Raw genomic sequence first — 19,219 nt, forward strand, 5'->3', positions numbered from 1 at the left:
TTCCCCCCACCAGCTTTTATTTCTCTTCCACTCTGTTACATTCAATTTCCTGTTTCCAAGATTTTTAGGTTATGCTGTATTATTTCTTCCTACTTGTGTTTGGAACACCTGACTTCTGATCATCTGCAAATGCTGTTAATATTCTTCTTACATCCAGTCTCTCTGAAATCATTGATCTGGGACATTCATCAAAACAGACAGTTGCTTTCTTCCACTTAAGAATAAATGAAATTAAATGCAAAATTTGTTTGGCCAAAGACATGGTAAAGGTGGGGTCAAAAGTAATTAAAGAATAAAGTACATTAGAAGCTCTCCCAAAATAAAAATAAAACAATTACAAATGGCAGCAGATGCTCAATGAGAAGAGGGATGCTCAGGCAGGATTAGTTCTGCCATTTCTAGAATGACACGAGGCAAGAGTGGAAGGACAGAACAAATTCTCTGCATTCCTTTCATTAGCCAAACATATTTCCTGGTCCTAGCACGTCAATAACCCCAGAGCAACGTGGGACAGCTGCAGGAGAAAGTGGAAACTGCAAAGCATCTTCCCCTGCTTTGAGAAGAAAGCCCTGGCGTTGGACACAGCGTGGTGAAGGGAATATCAGCAGCCAGGACACGCCCCCATAAAGGGATGGGGAAAGGGCCTTTCCCGGAGGATGAGGGGAGGGTGGAGCTGTTTACAAGGACCCCCGACATTAACAGATTGTTTCACTTGTGTGTTGCCCAGACATCCTTGAAGATTTACAGCTGGCAATTTCCTCTGAATGCCTCATTCCTTTCACTTCAGCCTCACCCAACACCTGCCTTCTCTTTGCCTTATTTCCCCGGCTCTACTTTATTTTCTTCCCTGCTCTTTCCACTCACAAGCCTACTTCACCAGCCAAGGAATTATGATACCAACAGGATCCTTTTCTCTTATTTTTATGCCTCCTCCCTCAGCTTTCCCAGATGCACAACCCCTAATGTTGACACACTACCCAAGAAAATCATTCTGGTTCTGAAAAAACAAATTGACCACAGCTTTAAAGAGTAAAAAAAAAAAAAATAGTAAAAAGAGTAAAAGGAAGAGCTCTCTAACTCCAGGGTAAAAGTTAATAAGCACTGCTCACCTATCCACATAGCCTTTATTTTGTGACACACTCGGACCTTGGTGAGGTCCCATCACCCCTGAACAGCGATTAGACAAGCATTCAAAATATATTAACTCTCACAAATTCCCATGTGAAGAATAAATAGACCACGGAAGCTCAGTTGCTTAATTCTGCTCACATGGTACCCACTCCCTGCTTTGCTTTGTGCTACTGAACTCCCCTCACCCTTTTTTTTCCCAGGCTGAAGAAACCCAGCCCCTTCTCCACCTTGAAGATGGGCTCTGTTGGACTTGCACAGGGTTTTCCACATTTTCCTGCAGTGATGGAGCAAAGCCCAGGCATGGGGGGCCAGATGCAGCTGCAGAGTGACCAGCAGAGAGAAAGAATCACTTCACTTCATGTCCTGGTCGTGCTCCTTTTGATCCAGCCTAGTGTGCAGTTAGCTTTTATCACTACCAGGCCACACTGCTGACCTGAAACCCAAGCAAATTTTTCTATTGATTCCAGCAAGGCTGAAATACCAGACTGACCATCTAATAAAGGAGCCATCAAACAGGGAACAGTGGCAACAAAACAGCAAGCACAGGCTTACAGCAGCTCCTGACAGCGTGCATGGGAGAAAAGCTGTGATCACATACACCCACCCTGCTCAAACAGCTGCTTTTTAGTGCCTGCCCCGAGCTCCTGAAGCAGCCTTCACCTGGCTCCTTGCAGAAGGGAGGTGGGAAGAGTCCAGCTCTCCCAGAGCACAGCTTGCAGGAAGATAGGAAGGCTGTTTCTAAAACAATTAATTTGTTATTTGAGATAACAGCGATGAGGCAGGAACCCTCCCCTACTCAAGCACAGGATTTAGCAAACAAACTTTAGCAGAGCCAGCCCCTGCTGTGTCCGTTACTCCTGCAATTTATTAAAACCACATTGCAATCTGGGCATTACCAGCACCTGATGAAATGGTGAAGCTGCATCTACTCCCAAAGTAGTTAACATTCATTTAAGAATCTGATTTAAGGATTTAAACATTTGTCTCTTACATGTTAAGAAAATAGAAGTGACCCTTCTGCACAAGCAGAAGGAGTTAAAAGAATCTGACTTTTTGGTCTCTTACATCAGTTTGTTTTGAACAGCAGAGCTAGCTAGAACATCAAAACACACATAGGAACTGTTTATTCTGAGTGCTAGAGTTACAGCCCTGCTTTTAACCCACCAGCAGCTCTCTATGTCCCTCCATTCTGCTGGAATCACTTTCAAATCCAATCCCAGCAGCTCCAGTGCTATCTTCAATTACAGTCACTCTGCAGAGGCCAACCCCCAGAGCAGCACAAACAAGCTGGATTAAACAAAGCACTGTTGCCACCCTGACACAGATGTGAACAGGATGCAGTTCCTTTTAGGCATGATAAAAAATAAAAGAGGCCATTCACATTCCAGCTCTTCAAGCCTTAAATCCTGCAGAAGCTTTCCCAAGAAACTTAGCTGGGGAATTAAGTGCAGCAATACATCACACAAAGCCAGTATTACATCACACAGGGTCTGGTTTGGCACCACGACATTTGCATCCTCTGGGTTCTGCCCAAAACACAACTGTGCGTTTGAATACAAGATCTCCCCAGCTGTCCCAGAAACAAAGTAAAGAGATCACATAACACACACCCACAAAATGAAGAGTGAGGAACAGGAATCCCCACAGCACTTCTAGAATTGGTCAGGCAATCAGAACAGTGCAAGTATATGCAATTGTGTTTATTTATATGAGTATGTTATGGTTTGCATTGCACTGGCAATCTTTTGGGGATGGCTACAGATGCCTAACTTTAAACTGCTGCATTCCACAGAAGGTATGGATTAAAAAGATCCTGTGGAAAAAAAAAAAATAGAGGTTTTGAGCCCCATCCAGCAGCTATGTGGCTGAGCACACACTTATCTGTAAAGTCAGGAAGCCAACAAAAACTTCAAAAACATAGTTAAGTGTCCTTCTTATGACTTATTAGCTACAGCACAGCACTTGCCTGCTAGACACAAACTTCACACCAGTGGTAATTTAGCCACTGCTCCCAAGCAGTCTACATACTAAAAACTATTTATTTTTCATTTTAAAACTGTGCAAAAGTGCTTAAGCATGCCTCCCATACTCCTAGCCATAGCACCGGTAAACACCACCTCAGCAAAGCTTTCTCTATAGAGAAAGTTTCCTTTGGAAATCACGCAGAGGGCATTCCACAAATCAAAAGTATCACTCCTATAAAAAGTTTCACTGACCAGTGCAATGCCATCCCAAAAGCAAAGTAACTGGTTGAATTGAAGTGATGAAAGAGAAAAGTTTGTCCCTAGAAGGGTATTTAAATACTTCCTAAGAGTAGCCTCCTCATAGAAGTGAGTCATAACTTTCTACTGCTATGGCTTTTCCAAATGAGGAGGTATGATTGAAGAAACGCACCTGTAGGTACAGAGTACATTCAGTGGTAGGAGCTTTTCCACGTGGAAGTTGGCAAGCACCTTCTCTGCTCCTTCAGGCAGCAATGAGATGAGCAACCACAGCATGCTGGGCTTGTGGTGCCACAGAAAAGCCCCAAGCTCGCCCCTGTTCACATCTGGTTACCTACTACACCTCACACAGCTGGAGATTTGGGTAAACCTAAAGCCAGCCTTGCCTGAAGCATGCTTTGGAGGGCAGCTGCAGGAAGCTGGACACCACATGGACAGACGCATTGTAGAGGAAGGGATACACATCTCACTCACAACCTGCACAGGCTCTGGTGGAGAGCACGGCACTGCTGCGGTAAGGGAGGGCAAGCACCCACCGAGGGCTGGGGCTCCTGCTGCTCACAGGGCCACTCTGCAGCTGAGATCTTCTGCTCCCCTCCCTCCCAGAGAGAGAGAGACACCTGTGGGGTAATGCCCGCCATTTCACCACAGTCCCCACACAGAGCGTGCCCCCATCTCCCTCAGACGTAGCACCTGAGTGTGAACGGGATGGTGCTTGAATCTCTTCCCCTCAAGGGCCAACTCCACGAACCTCCTCCCCTCCTGGGCCGGCACCCCTGAATTCCTTCACCTCAGTGAAGGGAGAGACCCCCAAACCCCCTCACCTCAGTGAGCAGAGGCCCCCAAACCCCCTCACTGAGAGGCCCCCAAGCCCCTTCTCACTGGAATCAGCCCCTCGAGCCCGAGCCCCTTCCCCTCACGGACCGCCGGCCCTGCTCCCGCCATTGCGCCTCAGGCACGCGCCCGGGGGCGCCCAACGGCCGCGCCTTTCCCGCCCCCTCCCGCCGCAGCCCCGAAAGCCGCGCTCTAGCGCGCGTCACACGGCTGCCGCTGCCGGCCAATGAGAGCGCGGCCAGGCCTGCGCCCGCGCTTTACGAGCAGGGAGGCGGGGCCTCTCTGAGTGACAGCGCGGCTCGGCCTATCGGAGAGCGGCGCCCCCCCCTTAGCGCGCAAAGCGCTGCTGGAGAGGGGGCGGATCCCCTCGGCTCACCCCCCGCCGCCTCTCGCTCCCCCCGCCCATCCGAGGCGCGCAGAGGATTGACAGCCGGTCTGACCAATCAGCGTGGCGGCCGCCTTCGCGGCGGCACATCCCGGGGCCAATGGGAGCGGCGGATGGGCGGGGCCCTCGAGGTTTCCAAACGCTCCGCGGCGCCATGGGCTGAAAACTAAACCGAGATGGAATCTCCCAGTCTGAACCGGTTTGAGCCGGTTCCGAGCCTGTGGCATTAGGAGGGGGAGAGGCGCCGCGCTCAGTCCCTGTCGCCGCCGCCGCGTGTGTGACCTGCTCGTAGGGGACCCGTAGCTGAGGGGGCGAAGTTTAGTGCGAGCCGCGGGGGGGGCGGCGGGAATGGGGGCGAACTGAGCGCCGGGCGGGGAGGGCGGCAGCCGCAGGGGCAGCGAGAGCCGGCGGGGCCGGGCCTGGGCGGCGCGGGAGGCGCAGCCGGGTAGATCCCCCCGCACCAGCGAGGCCGGAGCGCCGCGCCGGCCGCTTTCCCGGGGCTGAGGGGAAGGCGCGGAGCCGAGCGCGGAGCCCCGGGGGCCGCTGCGGGCGCCTGGTGCAGCCAGGCCGGGCACGCTGCGAGGGGAGGAGTGGCGCCACTAACCCCGACCCACCGCCGAGCAGGGAGCGCTCGCCTTCCCCCCCACCTCCTGCCGTGGTGGTTTTTTCCCTCCTCCCGTGGTCCTTTTTTTTTTTTTTTTTTTTCCTTTTTGGGAGGGGGGTTATTTTTGGTGGTCTTTTTTTATTTTCCTTTTTTTTTTTTTTTTTTTGCTTGTGGCGTGTGGTGGTTAGAAACTTGGCTTGCTCGCCCCTACTTTCTGAAGGAAGAGGCTGTGAGAAACCCCTAGGTAAGCCGGGGTTGCGGGGGGGTCGCGATGGGCAGAGCGGAGGGGGCAGAGGGGGGTGTTTTGAGGGGCAGAACGGGGGGATGTGCCCGTGCAGGGGGCCCCAGAGCCCGGCCTGTGCCTGGAGAGATGTGATGGAGCCCGTGGAGAAGCCCTGAGGGGCGGGGGTGCGCTCGGATGGGGTTCGGGGTACGAGCATCCCCGGCCTGGCCGAGCCCAGGCACGGATGCTGCGGGGGATGCTCCTCGTTAGGAGGGGGCCGGGCGGGCTGGGATCGGGCACGGGCAAACCCGGCGACATAATCTGTAAATTATTAGGAGTGGAAGTTTCCAGAAATATTTTTTTGTGTGTGTGTGTCTGTGCAGCAGTATTGAAACGTCCGCCTGGATCACGTGGGGAGCCCTGTATAGAGCGCAGGGCTGGAGCCCAGGGGAGGAGGAGGAGGAGGAGGGAGGGAGGGGCTGCGGGGCCACCGCGCTCCGCAGGGCCCCGGCCCGCCCGACCCACCGCCCGGGCCCGCTCCCCGCCGGGCACCGCGGCCCTGCCGGCCCGAGCCGCAGCCGGAGCGGTGCCCGGGAGCCGGGGCGCTGCCCGCCCGCCCGCCGGGGCGCTGCGGCAGGAGCCGGGGAAGGGCCGCGGCGCTGGGTGGTGGGTGTGAGTTATTTCCAGCCGAAAATGAGCGCTCCGAGGTGCCGGGCAGATGTTGCTTAATCCGTCCCGTCCTTCTCCTTCACGTGTGTGTGTGTGAAGGAGCGAAGGGAAGGGGCGGTTTCGTTGCCATTGCTGGTGTGTGGAGCGTGATGCGGACGCGTTTGTCGTGCGCTGCGTTTCAGAGGCGCTCAGCCCTCCTGGGTGGGATTTACAAGTGATGCAGCTAATTCCTTGGAAGAGGGAGGAAATTCATTTGCATTGCGTGCTTGGAAATGGGGCGCAGTGACTCTCCAAGGGTGGGTTTGCTTTTTTTTTAGGCGCTGCCCCCAATGAGCTTTAAATGTCTGGGTTAAAGGTGCTGTAGGATTCATGGTAAATGCTCAACGTTTCTTACTATGAAGTGCATGCTGTTATTCCTGTGTGCTACATGCCAAAATGAATCGGGTCTACCACAACAAGCTAACTGTTGTGTTAAAGGTCCAGGGTCATCGAGAGTTGGGATAACTGTGTAAACAGTGCTGTAAATGCAGTTCTTTTGACCTTCGGTAGATGTCACATTCTTGCTGTGTTATAGTTCAGATTTTTTTTATCGTTTGGATTTTATTTTTTGATTTTTTTTTACTTTTTCATTTCTGTTAGCCCATTTTTTGAGGGACTGATCAGTGGCGGTTCTTGGAGCCGAGGCTTAAATCTGTTCCGGAGTTGAGGCATGATGGGGGAGGGAAAAGTGTAGGAGTACAGTAAATCAGAGATTACGAGCTTCATGTGGGTACAGGGTTAGGAGTGGGAGATGGAGTTGCTTGCAGGTGCTGCTGGCCACAAAGCCGCCATTTCTGTGTTTCGGCTGCCGAAGTAGGTAGGTCATTTTGAAGATAATGCTGGGAGTGGCGAAGGGCCCTATTCAGAACATTTCCTTTCTGCTCCCATGTGTTGAATAACTTCTCTCGGTCACGCTGCTCCTCCTTGGCGCTCTCGGCGTGGCCTGAAAAGCACCGAAAGAGGCTCAGGTCTGGAATGAATGGCCCTACCTGAGTGCACGACATTTCTTGTAGTTTGGAAACCGCTTTGCCGGCTCAGCCATGGAGGCCAGATGTGGACAAAAAGGGGCGTGCCTGGGAGCATTAACTGCTCTGAGCCTCTTCATGGGTGCAGGTTCCTTCCAGTGGTGCTGCTCACTGCCCCTCCTTTGCCAGGTGACATTCTCTGCATCCTCCTGAGCCAAAAGAGTGAAATGAAGAATGAAATCAGCCTTTTCTGCTGCTGTGTTTTGCACTTCCCAAGTTAACGTCTCAAATTTTAAAACATTAGGAATGGAAGGAGGGAAGAACAGACATGGAGTATTAATTTTAATTTATTTTGTTCCCTACTTGGTGTTTTTCTCTTGGTTTTGCAGGAACATGTTGTAAAAAGATTTGACTGGATGTTGAGATGAAGCCCTTAAAATGGTTGTGTTAGTGTAGTAATACTGAGTTTTCTAGTTTAAAATGCAATTAGAATATTTGAGTTCGAAGCTATTTTTATATATAGAAGTAACAGAAATTCCTTGATACTACTTGCAAATACACATTTCCAAACAAAAGGTTTTCCTTGTCTGGATGCTGTAGTAAAACTTTCACTTAATTAGTAATTACTGGGGTTGAGGCACAGGTTTGTCTTGCTCCTTACTTTTGAGCACGACTTGAATACGTAAAGCATGAAACAAACTCTGCCTTGCACATGGAGTTATTTAGTGAGAGCACATCTGACTTTATGGGGTGTGTTCCTGGAAGAGTTTCAGGTTGTATCTTTCTGAGTATGCAGATGGCTCTGCTGTAACTTTTGATTGATCTTGCACTTCCCAGACTTGTGGCCGTCTGTGAAGGGAGCAGTTTCCTGTGGGATCTGTAGGTTTGCAGGGTTTGGAAAGGAGGGTGAGTGGCACAGAGGTGCTGTAGATGGCAGGGTGGGAATATGTTAGAGTTGCCATTTTCTGTGAGAACGGGGCAATAAACTTGATTAGGTGTGGCAGGGTGGTGTGAAAAGGGTAGAGTGTAACTTACCCTCAGAAATTCTATGGCTTCTGGCTTGTTTTCCTGCTTTTCACAAATGTCTTTATCTTGCACCAGTCTCTGGCTGGTAAAGAATCTCATGCACCCCACCTGACTCCCTTTGCATAATATCGGGGCTGCTCTGTCTAGGACAAAGAGTTAATGCCTGTGTCCCTGGGTTTAGGGGATCGGAAACCTCCAGTAGAATTCCATTTCAGTTTGGAGTGATCTCACATGGCACACAGAGCAACCTGCTGATTTAACAGTCCCTGTGCTTCATGGTCTCAAAGTGCCTTCAGTCAACTTAGTTTCAGTGGTAATTTTTTACTTGGATGTGGTTAACTTGTAAGGTGGTTTTCTTTTTTTTCCCCAACAATTTAAAAAATGCCCTGTGGCTAATTTCTTGCTCTGTGTGTAGATCACGTTTCACCTCCATACCCAAGTGTTTAAAACTGAATCTTCTGAATGTGCATGTTGGCCTTGGGAACTCGATACTGGCTGAGGTTGCCAGTCTGGGTTTTGGTTGTAGTGACACGAGGCTTTTTGGCCAGCAGACATGTGGGGGTTGATAGCTGCTGTGAAATGAGCCCCGTGGTGCTGGTGACACAGCCCATCCTCTGCTCAGACTGTCCTTGTGTGTTTTACCTGCTGAAGAGCCTGAGAGTTGAGCTGGGGTAGTGATGGGTGAATTTTTCAGGGGAGGAAAAAGAAAAGTTTGTCCTGGTACGTGTCCCTCAATCAAAGCAGTGTTGTAGCCAGTGTTATCTACTGCTGCTAACATAAGCATCTTGTTTCAGTGAGACAAATGAGATGAGTTGAAGCACTTGCTTTGCAGCTGCAGCTGATAATAATTTCTTACTAATTGATCAATTTTTTAAACTTTATTTTGCAGTAATCTATGCCAGCAATTATGACAATGTTAGCAGACCATGCAGCTCGTCAGCTGCTGGATTTTAACCAGAAACTGGATATCAATCTCTTGGACAATGTGGTGAACTGCCTGTACCATGGAGAAGGTGCACAGGTAAGGTGGACTTGGAATATGCATTTATTGACCATGTTTAACCTTACAGCAAATCAGCTGAGCAAAATCAATTCACTGCAGGCACAATTAGTAGTATTAGTGAATTTACTGAGCTAGTGACTGGAATATCACTGGCAGTCACATGAAATGTGAATTCACATTGAAATGACTCTTGGAGAAATGTTTGTTTGGTGTGTATTCATTTCTAGCTTGCCTTCTGATGTTGAGAATTATTAGCAAATATGATTGGTAAGGACACTTGGTGCAAGTCACCTTTTCTGACTCAGTTCTTCAGGAAGATCTGAGCTACCTGTTACTTGTTATCATGGACAGGATTGTGAAGCCATAAATGTAATGTTTGCTTCACTGAAGAATTGTATTTAAAAGAAAGATCTTCGTGATGCTATTACTGTGTTTGTATTTATAAAGAAGCATGTCATGCATATTTAATAGAAGAGTTTGTTCCTTTCTTGTATCTGGGCTTTTTTATTTTCCATTACAGTTTGCACAGGTTCTTCTTGCATTCTTTCCTTTGGACTTAGTGCAGATTGTGAAATACTAAGCTGAAATGGGAGGACTGTGTATTTGTGTGTTTGCATATATTGCCTTGAAAGTGAATCTTGTATTGCTTTTTTTTTTTAATCTGTGTCTTGAACTTCTTTAGAAACGAGACTTAAATGTTGAGGGCAAGTATTGCTACAAAGGGTGTTGGCATGGTTCCTCTCCTGGCAGATTTTAATTGTTCAGGCTCAACAAATTGGAGTTTGTGTCAGGCATCTCTTACTAAGATAGTCTTGCACAACAATAAGTGAATTAAATGGGACAAAGTACTGATGCTTTTCTATTCTTTCCAGCTGTTAGAATAAACAATTATATACTTGCATATACTTGCTTTGTGTATCTTTTTAGGGGAAAAAAAAGCTTTTGTAAAGATTACTAATGTGAATTCCAGTAGGTTTTGAAATACCTTGTTTTTTGAAATATTTGCATTTTGGGTGTCCTAAATTCAAATAGTTACTTGCTGTAGTTTTTTAAGTGCTTAAGAATGACAGAAGACTCCTTGTAGCTTTTGCCTTAGAAGTATGGACATCTGTAGCACTTGTTTTGTGATCTTTAACTGCCCTGCAGAACAGGTGATGCTTATAATGTTGTTTGGTTTGAAGAGTTGAAAAAGTTGGGAAGGTTTGTAGAGAAAATAGGATTAACACTAAATACAATGATCAAATTGCCATTGTTCTGGAATTGTGAGAAGTTGCTTGGCTTAAAACAGCTGGGAAAATTCTCCAGTATTTAGAAAATCAGTGCAATAAGATGCAATAATTCAAGAAGTGGTGTTTAACTGGCAAAAGTAAATTATGATATGAACTTGTTTAAATACATGTACTTACATATGTCACCTCAGTGAAACTTTCATCTCCAGTACCTTTCCAAACTGGAGACATTTCAGGGAGTCTGAGCTTTTCCCTCTTCCAAGGAGTTAAAAAAAAGCAGGAAAAATGGTTCTTAGTGGAGCCAGACAGCTCAAGTCCTTTACTAAGGGGTGACAGGAATAATAGGAGTTCAGGAAACTGAATATTAAAATTGAGTGATTACCAGTGGTTTTCCTGGAACAGGTCAGGGTAATGTCAGGGTAAAACAGGTTTAGAATGCAACCTGAATGGCCTGTGCTGAACTTGCTTTCAGATTCACCTGCCTCCTCCTTCTGCTTAGTTCTTATCTCTGCTTGCAAAACTGTTATCTGCTGATCTGTGTTAGGCAAGAAAGAAGCTATTTTCTGTCCTGGAGATTTGAATTTTTTTTCTCTCAGCTTTTTTGGGTATACTTCTCTGAAAAGAAAGGATGTCCCCACCTCAGTGCAACACATGACTAAGGAGATTTCATGCAACTCACAAATGTTTACCTGGACTCATCCCAGCCTCTTAATTCCATTGATTTGTTAGATCTTCACATGTCCAGAAAGGAATTTGCAAATAATCTTTTTGGTACCAGCAGCATGATAAAGCTTTGTTCTTGATTAACCATTAATACTAAATTTGTACTGTTTACAAAACTGCAGGGTTTAATGTCCAGAAAAGGGGTTACTGGGTATGAGAACAAACCTCTCAGCACTGGGAGAAGGATATGGACTGTCTGTGTTTTGTTGGTGTTGAAATTTGATCCTGGGATATGTCACCAGTATTAGAAGCAAACGGAACAGGAGGCCAATATAAAAACACACTTGCAGATTGGAACACAGCTATTCCTTCCCTTTTAAAACTAAAGTGTATTAAAAGTGCTGTTTTTTCTGTTTGGGTTTGTTTTAGCTCTGATGTCACACTGGAACAATAGGGCTGTACTGGTTGTGGTCTTAAACAGAATATTTGTGTGGTACTTGTCCACATGAGATCTGCAGGCACTTGCTGGTCCAGTTGCTCCACTGTGCCCAATTATATCAAGTAGGGGTGCAGGTAGTGTAGTACAGATAGTTTAGACAACTAAACTGTTGAGACTTCCAATTTTATGTTGTAAATCACATGCCAAATATGTCAGTTTGTTGTATTGTATATATATATCTATCTATCTATCTGGGGTTTCATTTCTTGATTTGGTTTCTAAGTTGCTGAAAATACGAGCTTTCTTACACCAGTTGCTGATTAGCTCAAGCATGCACTTGGGTGAGACTAGAAAGCTGCATGGCTGTAGTGAGTTCTAACTGTTGAAGTTAATCCTAAAGCAAAGCTTTAACTGCTCTGTGACTCTGTCCAGTTGGCTCTACAGTGCAGTAAAGAATGAACTGTTGTGTTAATTGTGTTGTAAAATGTCCACCTTGTTGGTGAGGCAGTGCCTGGTGCTTGCAGGGGGTACAGTTTGCAGCAAGATTTGTCAGTACATGGCACTTCTGGAAATGGCTGAGATCACTTTGGCTCCCTAAAAATTCCTGAGGACATGCAGGCTTTTGAAAAGGGATAGCTAAAATGAATTCAGCTATGTCAATGTGTAATTGCTTCAGATGAGGTTTTTCAAGAAACCACAGCATGTAGGACAGTAATTGATAATGTCAGTCCCAAGGAAGAGCAAACCATTAGTGTGACCAGCTCCCTTCCTCCTGCCAGCAGGTTTTTATTAGGGTTTTGCAGGTTGTTAGGTACACCAAGGATCCCTCAGAAGTAGGGATTGGAGACCTCTAATGCTCTGCTCTGTGGTTCTTCAAAATAAAATCAACAGTTCTGCAGCACAAAACAGTGTTCCTGGAAGCTGGCACTTTGTATAAGTCTTTCCACTGGAACTGGAATGTTTGGGTGCCCGAGAATAAAGTTTTATCTTGAAGCCTTTGTGGAAGGGGAGAGAACTTCATTCCCTAGTAGGTTCTCCCCACCATGTGTGTTGTTCTTGCATGTTTGCTGCTGGTCTGGATGAATCATTCAGGATGGAAGGTTGGAAATGAGGAATTACTGTCCTGCATCAATGGGCTTTTGGAGTTTGGTTGTTCCTAAACTTCAGTCACAGAAGGAGGCTTAAGGGACTTGTTGCTGCTGGTTGAGTTCTGCCTAACTCTTAGATAAGTAATTTAAATGGACTGTTGCATAGTGATGTCTTCAGTGACAGTATGTAACTTAAATAATCTAAATACTTTTTTCCAATCAAATTTTCTTTCAGCAAAGAATGGCACAAGAAGTGTTGACTCACTTAAAAGAACATCCTGATGCGTGGACAAGAGTTGATACAATTTTGGAGTTCTCTCAGAACATGAATACCAAAGTAAGCAAATTAACTTTTATTTATTTGGTTTTCCTCTTTCTTCCATTCATAAACTTTGAGGAAGGTATCTCATTTTTAGCCATAGACTTTCTTGATTCAAACCATATTTTTTTGATTGTCTTGTTCGCAAAGATTGCTTTAAGCAATAACTGTAAATGAAAAAAATATTCAGACCTCATTTTACACTGCCAAGAGTTTCTCCCTCCCCCCTTTTTTATTTTTGAGGATGAGCTAAATTGGATACACAGAATTTTTTTTCAAGGCACATACAAGCATTATGCCAGTTCCCAAGATTGGTATTGTGTCTGTATGAATCTGAGTAATGAAAAGTCTCCTAGAGCCACATTTTGTCCTTGGGTAAGTGCTTGGCTGTCTGTGATCATAATGAAAGCCACGTGCACGTAACTGAGGAGAAAATTTGTCCCTAGGTGTGTTAAAGACAAAACAAACCTCATTAGGCCAAGGTTTTGTGCTATCGATAAAGGTTAAGCACCCCAAAGTTTGTAGTACATCAGTTCTTTGCTACTATGCAAAACACATTTGCTTTTTACTGCTGTTGGAAATCCATCCATCATGGGAGAGGCTAAAATGGGCAGCACTCAGGGCTTTTTCTGCAATTTGAAATGCTGTACCTAAGACTTGTGAAGTTTGAGCCAAAAAGATGAGCAAAATGTGTTTTCACTGTCTTAAGCTTGATGATTATTATCTCAAATAACTGACATGCATGTTTTCCTGCTGGATACATACTGTGTTCAAACAGAAAAAAAATTGTGTTTGGATGGTTTCTGAAATCATGTGGTATTCCTGAAGCAGCTCATATTTTTTTTTTCATTGCTCTCTGAAGTTGAGGGGAAAGCAGTTTAAAGAACTTCCTCAAAGTAATACCTTTAAGCACCTTTAAGTAACAGTGTTTGCCTGTTTGCTTGCCTGGTAAACTTTGCTTTTTATACTGACAGACATTACTAATGTTTAAGTTGATTTATCAACAGTATTTTTAAAAACAAATTTGTCTTGTGAAAAATGAGATGATTAGAGGAACAGAAAGAAAGCAACAGGTAAAGAATTCTTCAATTTACATAAATTGCAAATGATTTGGTGCTAAATTTATGCACTATGACATTTGGCTTTTATGCAATCATATTTTTTCTTTAATTAAAGCTGTTAACACTACCTGATATTAATCATAATGTTCCATTATGTTGATTGCTTGTAATAGGAAGAAAAGGGGTGTCTTCCTGTGCAACTGACACAGCTAGGCTTTGACGGCAGGCCTCCACAAGGTCTACCCTTTTGATTCCCTTTAACTGAATTCTGTTCATCAATTGTTTTTTGTTTCTTGGGAGGTGGGAGGGAAAGGGATTCGGTGCATAAAATAAGTAATAAGGGTGCCGTAGAAATTTCTACCACAGGGATCATTTCATGCTCTTTTTTTTTTTTTTTTTGAGTCTTTTGCTGTTGCCTGTCCCTCATCTTCATAACTGGGCAGTGAATTAGTGGTAGACAATTAGCAAACCAGTTTTTGAAGCAGATCAGTTTTTGAAAAGTTTCTGTTTTACACGGAGATGTGTTCACATGTTCTGTTGCAGTAGTTGATTAAAAGGCAGGACTTTTAATTGGTATCAGTGACTTTTTTGGGAGCGGAGTTCCTCATTGTCAGAGAAATTAGAGAAATTAGAACCATCAAATAAATGAAACCAAGTAAAGGCCCCCTGCAGGATGTGGGGCTGCTGGAGCCCTTGCAGAGAGGTGTGATAGAAGGATGTGCAGGTGGGGGCTGTACACAGGGATTTTACTGCTGCTGCTGTTCAGTGTCACCTGGGAGGGAAAAGGAGTTTCTTTGTACTGAGGAAGAAGTGAGCAAGGCCCTGCAGAGGGCAGAACTGAAGGCAGAGGGAAGAACAAAAGGAGTAGAAACCTTTGCAGCATGAACAGCTTAAGGTCCATGAGCCCAAATGAGATGTTTGAGCAGGTAATGAGGGATAGGTGTGGCAGATTGCTAGAGGTGTCTGTCCTTTTCTTTGACTCCAGGAAATTCTCAGTGAGGGAAAAACCCACTGAAGATGAGGTCTGTCCTTAGTCTGTTGTTAGGCTGTTCATTTGAGTTTAGTTTGGTCATCTGGTGTTTGTTTAAAATGAAAGTAGACTTGCCATTCTGGTGTAAAAGCTAAACAAATTCACTTGTGGAAGAAAGTTTGGGAGAAAATGAGCGTTTCTAGTTAGTTGATACCTGAAAAATTAATGTATGTGCCTAGGGAACATAGAAATTTCACTAGAGTTTAGATGTGCCTCAGGAAAGTTTAGCACTGTCTGATATAAAAATTCATACTGTCAACATTGTTAGGAGCTTTTGTAAGTATGTTTTGTATCATGAGCCCTCATCACTTGCAGATGGTGCCTGTAAGTTTATAGCAGTGGCTGAAATCAATTCCTGTGGAGTATTTGCTTAAGGAAGTTTTTGCACATTTTCCTACATGTAAATCCCCTTGATCTTATGCTTTTATGTCAAGTAATTAAAACATTTTTTCAGGTTAAAATCTAGTTGGTAAGCTTTTGCTGCTGATCATGGAGGCAATAAAAATACCCTGCCAATTTTCTGTGATTCATTCTCTTGATGCCCAAGGTTTTGGAAAGGGACAGAATATTTTATAGCTGCAGGATGTGCACCTGAAATCTCCTGGGACTGGGATCAGATAGGGAAGCAGAGGGATGTGTAGGTTATGTTAAGATGAGAACAGCAAAACTGCTCTTTCAGTACAATGTAGCTTGGGACAGTCTACATTGTGTATTTTTAATTAAACTGAAGTCTGGATGATCCCTTTGGTGGAAATGCTAATGATCCTACTTTGTGTAACAACTAACCATTTTAAAGAGGAACTCTTATTCTCAGCCAAACTTGGAACTGTGAAAACTTGAGTTTACCTTTCAGGCATTGATTTTTTATTTTTTGTTTTTTTCTTCCTAATCCACTGTAGATAAAGTAAATGCAAAACTCCTCATCCCCTTTTCTCTCCTGTCTATTCATGCTAATGGGGCTTTACATATAAAAGTTTTTTGGTTGTACCATGACAAACTTCTTTCCCTGTTACTGTGAGTTGGCAGTAGGGACAAATGGGCAGAGGGAATGGCCATTTGCAACGTTAATGTTTTGGGTAAGAACATAGGAAGGAATTCCTGAAAGGTAAAATGATTTCCAAGAGCTTATTCATGTTTTTATTGTTCTTTGACTGAGCACAAAAGTTCATCTTTAAATATTAGAAATAGCTGCCATATTGGGGTGGGGATTGAAATTAAATAAACCTGTGGGTTGTCTTGCTGTTCCTAAAGTAACACACCAGTGAAGTTTGGGAGATAATTTCTCTAGAAAGTGCCAGTGTCAGGACATGTGATGCTAAGACAAGATTTTTTTTTTGCAGCTCTTAGAGGAACAGTAGGAAGCTTGAGACACCATCCAAGCTGCTAAATATTTTAGGAGCCTGGTTGTGTTAATACTCAAACTTAGGAGCAGTCATTTGTGATACAAATTCATATCTGGCTGCTACTTTTCCAGATAGCCAAAATTGTCTGCCAGAGGGCTTTTCATTATTGTTTTTCCCACCTCCTGGTGTGAGCATGATCAAACAGCAGGACTTAGTATAGCCAAGAATAAAACAAGAAAATACGATGCATGAAACCTCAGTAAATGGGTGAATAGACATATATTTAATAAAATTGTTAGTTTAAGAATCTTGAAGTCTTAGATGTTAAGTGTGAATGTCTGATTGAGTGAGAGTCCTGCAAGTTAGTTAGTCCTACAGTAATGTACTCACATTTTGTTCTTCTCCAATTTCAGTATTATGGACTGCAAATCTTGGAAAATGTGATAAAAACAAGATGGAAGATTCTTCCAAGGAACCAGTGCGAAGGTAGGGAGGGTTTTTTGTCTTTTCCTCAGAACTTTGTGTATTAACTGAGATTTAGACTTGTCAGTCTCTAAGTAACATTCTGGCATGTGTTATGGTATTTTGAATGATGAAACCACATCTTTCACTTTTGTGATAGTGATCTCAGTGGGTTGGTGAGCAACTGAAATTCTGTAGCTTTGTGGAAAAGGTGTCACTGATAGTTTGGAAACATATGAGGTGAGCCACTGGTGTTGAGGTCGAGATTTTCATTCCCTGTACTTGGCACAGGAGGTTTTGTTTCCTTCACCCTCTGGAAGCTGTGTGTGCAGCCCCAAGCAAACTCTGTGGCCCACTTGTTACCTTGTGTGGGTTTGTGTTATTATTTTGAAATTGTAAGCAGTTACAATGATTTTAAAGTAGAAACACTATGGACTGGCTCACCTGTTGATGGTCACTCATGCTGTTAGGCAGGGAGGTGCTGGGCAGTTGGGTTTAATTCATGAAGTGTAGAACAGGCAGATTGCTGTAATTGGTGCAGGGTAGGGTAAGCCCCAGTCTCCCATCAATGCAAGAAGCTGGAAGTCTGTACATCAATTCTGTGTTTAGTTTATGGGATTTCCCCTCCCCTGTAGCTTGCAGTGTTGCTGACTTCTAGACATTGGCTGCAGTAAATGGCGGTACCCCTGTGGTTGCAGGGGTAACCTGGCTGGCTGTCATCACAACTTGGACTTCAAAACATTAAGTGCAACCACTTCAAATTCTTGATATTAAATGGTGTCACTCTTCTATACTTGGCTTTTTACTAAAAGCTGGTGTTGGAACTAATGAAAAGTTCCATGTTTCTGTGTTCCGCTGAGAGCTTTTATTAACCATGCTGAGACATGCTTTAAATTTTTACTGCCAGTGCTTAGGTTCTGAAACTATATTAATTAAACCAGAATTTGCAGTGTTAATGAAAACAAATGCGTAGAGAGGGACTTTTACACTTCTGTGCTTATTCCTCTTCTCAACTTTCCCCCTTCCCTTCCAACTCTAGGTTGGCAAAGGGTAGCTGTCTTTGAAAGTAAAACTGAAAGTGAAGTTTCCATTCATGCTGCTGTTGGAGGTTTCTAGGGAACAGCTTCAGCTAAGGCTCAGACACAGCTATGCCTTTTTGAGGAGCTAAAAGAGCACCTTAGTTAGCTAAAGTTAACTGTTATTTGTGCTTTTAATTACTGGAGTGTCTCAGCTCAATCAGATTTTGTTACATCCCTGACTATGAGCACTTCGTTTCAGCATTTTGAAGTTCTTGTCCTACGGTTTTTGGCTGTGGGAGCAGAGCAGGAGGAAAAGGAGTCAGGAGTATTGCCCAGAGGTGGAGGGAGATGTAGAACAGATCTCACAGGGATGGACCTAATTGATAGTTTGGAGCTGAACAGGTGCCAAATGCAGGATGTAATTCAGGAATTCAGAGTCTTAAAATTCATGCTCTTAATGCATAGGAGAGCTGAGAAACAGTGGGGTTGGGATGAGGTTGCTGCTGGCTGTGCTTTGGGACGTTTTATCTCCAGCAGTGACAGTGCTGTTGGAGGGGTTCCTGCTATCTAAGAAAATGCAGTAACTCTATTTGTTACATGGCAAAATAAAGTTACTGTCTGTAGGTATGTAATCGTCTTGAGGAATCCTATTCTTACTTTTTCTGACTTACATATCTATGAAAACTCCAGAGGAAATAAAAAAATCCTTTCTAAACAAAAACGTGTTGTTTGTTCAGCTTTGAAAACGTTTTCCCTTTGACAGAGGCAAGCTAAAATTGTGAAATTGACTTTTATCCTGTTCTAGGGAAACTAGGTTAGTGGCTTTCACTTGTGTGGTAGAAGAGCAACCAAATGCATTTTCTGTACCATGGCATTTTATCCAGCTTGGCCTCAGTGGTGTAGGAGGGAGAATCTGTTTCATCTCTAATCCAGTTTGATCTGGTCTGTGGTAGTTGTTTTTTAGATTTTTTTATTTGGGTGATGATACTGGCTGGTACGAAAGAGCTGCTCCAGAGCTCATTCAGGTGGCTTGATTACCTGGGAGATAGTAATGCTGGTTAAATTGAGGTTTCCTTGACCCCAGCCACTCTTTGGTTGACAGGATTTTCCTGTTTGAAGTGTAACTGGTGGAATGTGTGTGCAGGAAACTGAAACTCAGTGTACAGTGGAATGCTTAGTGACAAAGCAAACCATGCACGTTTCAAATCAGTTTTACCTTATATCATAATTCATAAAACATGTCTTCTGCATGTCTGCTTGGTTTGTGTAGCTGACAAATCTTACTGTTGGTGAAGAGGAAACTGAATGCATTTATGAGGAAACCACTGTTCCCCCTTTGTAGCAACAGCAGTGCTTAAGAGTTAAGCTCAAGAGCAGTTCTCAATTAAATGGTCAGTGAATAAAAAAAGGTTTTGGAATGACTTTACTGAAACTTGTTGGTAGAAATAAAGCAACGTTACTAATT

At 44.3% G+C, this 19,219-nt stretch overlaps 1 protein-coding gene across 2 annotated transcripts in view; it reads left to right on the forward strand.

Annotated features, from left to right (window-relative positions):
• Positions 1–5,308: 5,308 nt before the first annotated feature.
• Positions 5,309–19,219, forward strand: part of XPO1 (exportin 1) — a 33,992-nt gene continuing 20,081 nt past the window's right edge. Inside the window, exons 1-4 of one of the 2 annotated variants that reach the window (XM_030945015.1) lie at positions 5,309–5,420; positions 8,988–9,119; positions 12,756–12,857; positions 16,687–16,759. In XM_030945015.1, coding sequence (XP_030800875.1) covers positions 8,994–9,119; positions 12,756–12,857; positions 16,687–16,759 — 301 coding nt within the window. In that variant the 5' untranslated portion in view covers positions 5,309–5,420; positions 8,988–8,993. Of the gene's footprint in view, positions 5,421–8,987; positions 9,120–12,755; positions 12,858–14,073; positions 14,138–16,686; positions 16,760–19,219 lie in introns of those variants that run through there. The other variant, XM_030945016.1, reaches the window with a different exon arrangement.

Source organism: Camarhynchus parvulus, chromosome 3 (genome assembly GCF_901933205.1).
Source record: "Camarhynchus parvulus chromosome 3, STF_HiC, whole genome shotgun sequence".
Taxonomy (NCBI): domain Eukaryota; kingdom Metazoa; phylum Chordata; class Aves; order Passeriformes; family Thraupidae; genus Camarhynchus; species Camarhynchus parvulus.